The sequence below is a fragment of the Pteropus vampyrus genome, unplaced genomic scaffold (genome assembly GCF_000151845.1).
Source record: "Pteropus vampyrus isolate Shadow unplaced genomic scaffold, Pvam_2.0 Scaffold108, whole genome shotgun sequence".
Classification (NCBI taxonomy): domain Eukaryota; kingdom Metazoa; phylum Chordata; class Mammalia; order Chiroptera; family Pteropodidae; genus Pteropus; species Pteropus vampyrus.
In genome coordinates, this window is record NW_011888889.1 from 1,990,092 (window position 1) to 1,995,106 (window position 5,015).

The following is a 5,015-nucleotide window of genomic DNA, read 5'->3' on the forward strand; positions in this document are numbered from 1 at the left end:
GAAGAGACAGAAGTTTCAGGTTGACTCCCAGTCTCAGTCCAGCCCTGGGCGACTGCAGTGCTATCATGGAGACAAGGAAAAGCTGAAGAACCAGGCCAGGGAGGAAGACGCAGAGTTCAGGGAAGAGCCTGTGACGCATCCAAGCACAGATACTGGCTAGACAGTTGGATACATGAAGCTGGCACTCCCAGATCTGGGCCATGTATATTCGATTAGAAGTTATTAGTGAACAGATATGCAGCCGAGCGTGGATGTGGCTGAGACCACCCAAGTGAACAACGAATGAGAAAAAAGAGATCTCGGGGAACTCCCAACAGTCACAAGCTGGGAGAGGCAAAGAGCTGACAAAGCAGAATGAGAAAGTCGGGGAAAAGCAGGACAAAATGGAGCCAAGGAGCAGGGGTTTCATGCAGGCGAGGTGGACCCTCGGAGGATGAGGACACAACGTGTCTGCTGCATTTAATGGCTTGGGGTCCCTGAGACCCTTAGCAATAGCCATTTTGTGGAGCCTAGAGGAGAAGGGTAAGGAACATGTAGGAGGGAAGGAAATGAAGATGGAGAACAGGGAGAGCTCTTTCAGGGCAGTTGGCTGTGATGGGGAAGAGAGATGGCCTTAGCTGAGGGCTGAGAGTGGTCAAGGAGGGTTGTGAGGGGTATTTGTTAACAGGGTGTTGGTGCCGTGGCCTAATGAATGGACTCTGGCCCACATGTGGGCCACTCACCCCAGGTCACATAAGAGTTCTCAGAGAAGAGTCATCCTCAAGGCACTATGGTGCAAGAAGAGAAATCATTTCCTCTACTCACTCTCAGGGCCTGAGAGGGGGTGCTTTCTGTCTTGGAAGTAGAGAAAGGAGGCTCGAGGGAATTCATTGTCAAGAAGGGAGGTGACATGTCCTTTTGCAGTAGAGATCTGCTTGCTGCCTGCCTGTGTACCACCAGTCCTGGGCTGGAGAGCGATGGGAGGGAGGGATGGCATGGCAGAGCTGCCAGGAGGACTGGAAACCTAGATTGTGTCCCCACTCTAAGTTTCTGGTTTCCACATGCTCCAGAGTCAAGGAATCGAAGGGACATAGAGATTTTGGCACCATCGCCTTTCAAAGACTACACTGAAGCAGGGAGTGAAGAGATGCACAGAGACAGTGGAGGCCTTCAGCCGAGGGTCCAGAAGAGGACAAGGTTGAATCTGAGAGGGCCATATGGGACCAAGGGGGCCTCTTAGGGATGAGCACCTTATTATCCATGACAAGATGTTGGAGCCACCATCTGTCCCCGTGGTATTCGTGAACAAGCCAGGTCAGCATTTAGTATCAGAGGCAACTGCCTCTGGGCTGCAGCCTCTCCCCTTCTGCCCCTAGGCCAGCACCAGAGCAAGGAGGGGAGTGGAGGGAGGCTAGCCTGTCTCTCCCACCCCACTCTTCTTCTCCAGCTGCTGGAGTCACCAGTGTAAGCCTGCTTGCTGATGGGGGCAGTAGGAGCAGGCTTGGGGTCAAATGTGGGGTTTAAGATTTTAAACAAACCGTCTTACTAACTCAAAGTGCTCGTTGGATGTGGAATTGGACTGAGATATCACTAATGGACCTCATTATCCTTAGAAAAGGTGGCAGGATTGATGGCAAGTTCCTAAACAAAAAAGTATTTCATGTATGAAGCCACTGAAATGGAACTGCTCACTGAAATGGTTATGTTAAAAAAAAAAAAAATTCCCTGTTAAAGGAGAGATTTGAGCATATTTCAGTTCTATCAAGAAGCGGGTAGTGAGGCCAATTGGAAGAGAATGAATTTACCCACCCGTGGGATTTCTCAGCTGTCCTCAAGGGTGTAGTTCTGTTTATTTAGGGTCGTGTTTTCCTGGACGGGGGGAGAGGAGAGTACAGAAGGGCAAAGAGTTCAGGGCACTGGCAGAGAGCACTGAAGCCACGAGCCACAGACTCTAAGCAGAGCACTGCGGAATGTGGAGAGTAGAGGGTAGAAGTGAGGATCGGTGCAGAAGGAGTCACCGAACAATCTGGGAAGGTACGAGGCTGTGGTTGGAGTTGGAGTGCTAACTCAGTGACTCCTAAGTCATAGCAGTTGTAGCCATCGGCATGTTTAAAGTTGTGCCTGAGGAAGGGGTGTCTGAGGTGGGATGGATAAGGCAGTCAGTGAACCAGGCCTGTGGGTTCCAAACGAACGTTGTCACTCATAAAATAGTGACGAAGAAGAAAACGAGCCCATGAGAAAAGGTGAAAGCTGGTAGAGTCACAGGCCTCAGTCTGGTAGCCGTGAGTCTGAGGAGCAGAAGTTCCTGAGAGAGGGCGAGAGAATAAGAATCGGGAAGTAGGAATGGGTGCAAGGACGACTGCCCCACCCTCTTGACCCTGAGATGGGGAAGGGATGGTGCCCTGATAGCAGATTTTGGTTAAAATAAAGAGGATGTTCTCATTTGAGAGAATGTTCTAAGAAGAGGTTTTGGAGAACTGCCAATCAGTCATACCGAGTCAAACCAGAGTGAATGACAGACAGATTTAGAGACAAGGGAGTTGAAGGGTGTTGGGTCGTGGTCACGAACAAATGGATTATTCTAGAAATAGCAGTGTAATAAAGGAGCCTTTAAGAACAGCATTCTGTGCCCTCTAATTTCCATCCATATTTTGGAACGGCAATACCTGATATTGACCAGCTGGAAGCAACTAAAATCTAGGCACTGGTAGGAAGCAGGCTTACCTTCTGCATAGAGAAGTTGGTACTTGACAGAGATCTGAGACTTGCCCCCAGCCTCCGCCTTGCAGTAGACCACCCCCTGGTGGTCAGAATGAGGTTGCAGATACACGAAACCTCTCTTCATGTCATAAACAATGTCTGTTCCATTGGCTGGGATTTCCTTGGCTGGGAACTCCCTATGGAGTGTGACTTTGGCTGACAGGACTGTCACTCGACAAGGAACCACAGCCTGTCTGTCCGGGTTCAAGTAGACAATATCAAAGTAACTGGGAGAAGGTACAAAGAGTTCTCCTTTCTCTGTAAAGAAAAAGACACAGGCTTATTTATTCTGCAGAAACGATGTAAGAACGCTTTATAGATTTTTGTTTTTGGAGCAAAAAGATGAGAGAGGACTGGCAATATATTCAGAATACTAAGTGTTTATGAATAGAAAAAGCTGTTTTTAATAACTTGCCTTTTTTAGAAGAAGGATATTTCTTCCCACCTCTTTAAAGGAAGCAAAATGGGTCTTAGTTTGACTAAGGATTACCCACTGAGAAAGCACAGAGGAAGACTGATTTCCTTATGTTAAGAGTAGTTTTAAAACCTGTAAACAGTCTGCTGTCTCTGGGGAAATTAGCCCCGTAGCCTATGCTCAGTAACTGCCTGTTGGGAGGGGTTTCCCAGCACAGCAGTGTTTCTCTGAGAGGTCCAGCCCAGTGAGGGCGCAGGCATCCTTACCCCGTCCTCACAGCCCAGGGGGCCTCATCCCTGCCAACGTCAATGGAAAGGAAATTGAGTAGAGATGGATGAAGAACTCGCTAGTCTCAGGTTCTGACTGAGCTCGGCTTGGCTGCTACTGGACTGGGGACCTTCAGCTAGTTCCTTACACTCCTCCTGTTTCCTCTGAAATCACTCTGCATATTCTTTAAGATTTAGATGATAATATTTTTATCTTACCTAAATGACATCTGGTTTACCCACTTTCCTTAATACAGTCAAACAACTCTAGGTTTCTTTTTTCTTTTTTTTTTTTTGGTATGGCACATCGAATCCTTCATTTTCTATTCTATGAGAGAATATTATAGTAATTGCTAAGAGATATTGTTTAACTTAATCACATTCCAACATTTGTTAAATCGTTTCCCACGGTTTTCTTGCAAGGTTCCTGAAACAACCAATTATTCTTGGCTTTCTCCTTAACTACCCTTCTTTGTGCCATATAAACCACATGTGATGGTTTAGGTTGGGGACAGAACTCCTGAACACATCATCAAATGTCTTCATGGGCCAAGATCTCTCTGGTGATGAGTGCAAGTTCACTAACATGGAGCTCATCCCTCTGGCTCTGACTGAGATCAAGAAAGAGTATGTCACAGCTCAGCGAGTCTCTATTTTTTGCAAGTCTTTATATCAATCCAAGTGATTCATGCCACTTCACAATAAATTGACTTTCAGGCTTAGGGGCACCTTTGTCATTGTACCTAATAGCCCTGTGTTCACAAAGAGTAAATCTTCATGGCCTTGGTTGTGTCACTGAATCCCTCTGTGCTTCCACATCCCCACATGTAAAGAGAAGAATCCACAGAAGATAGTATTAAAGATATATTTTAGCAAAGCATTTAAGAAATTTACAGTAAGATTTTATAGAGGAAACTGAGCCAATGAGTAAAACCGGTAGAATAACAATCTGAATTTTAGAACACAAAAATGTGTTACTTGTACTATAGCACATGCTTTGAAAGAAGTGACTGCACCAATTGCTTTAACAAACAGAAGGAATACATTGATAACCAGTAGATTCCATCTACCAAAAAAAGTGCATTGACATTCATTTAAAAAATTATAGATTACATATGCCCCCTGCAAATATGTTTGTATTGACTTGAGTAGCTGACAAACATTACTTTAAGAAAACTAAACGCATGGAAATTAAAATTAAAATTATAGCAAACTCCATAAAAGTGCTCATTAATGTGGATTTACTACATATAAAAACTGGAGCCCGAGCCTCTTGCTTACTGCCCGTAATGTTCTCCTCTTTGATCTGGGTGCTAGTTACCTGTGTGAGTTCGCTTGAGGATAATTTATTGAGCTGTATAATTATGACTTGTGTGTTTTTCTTTATATGTTATACTTTAATAAAAAGAGGAAAAAAATTATTGAGTACCTCCTGGGAAAATATTAAATGTAATGTGTGACAGTTGCTTAATCAAAAACGGCACAAATTAACAACAGTGAAAAAGAAGCTTCACAGTGTTTGCAATCAAAGTCTAGGAAACATACAAACATATTGAATGCCAGACGTATCTCTGTGTGGGTAGCGAAAAACCGTA

General features: G+C 44.9%; 1 protein-coding gene across 1 annotated transcript in view; it reads right to left on the reverse strand.

Moving 5' to 3' along the window:
• Positions 1-5,015, reverse strand: part of PDGFRL (platelet derived growth factor receptor like) — a 38,992-nt gene that overhangs the window by 3,167 nt on the left and 30,810 nt on the right. Inside the window, exon 3 of the mRNA XM_023533680.1 lies at positions 2,704-2,997. Within this exon, the coding sequence (XP_023389448.1) occupies positions 2,704-2,997 (294 nt within the window). The remainder of the gene's footprint in view (positions 1-2,703; positions 2,998-5,015) is intronic.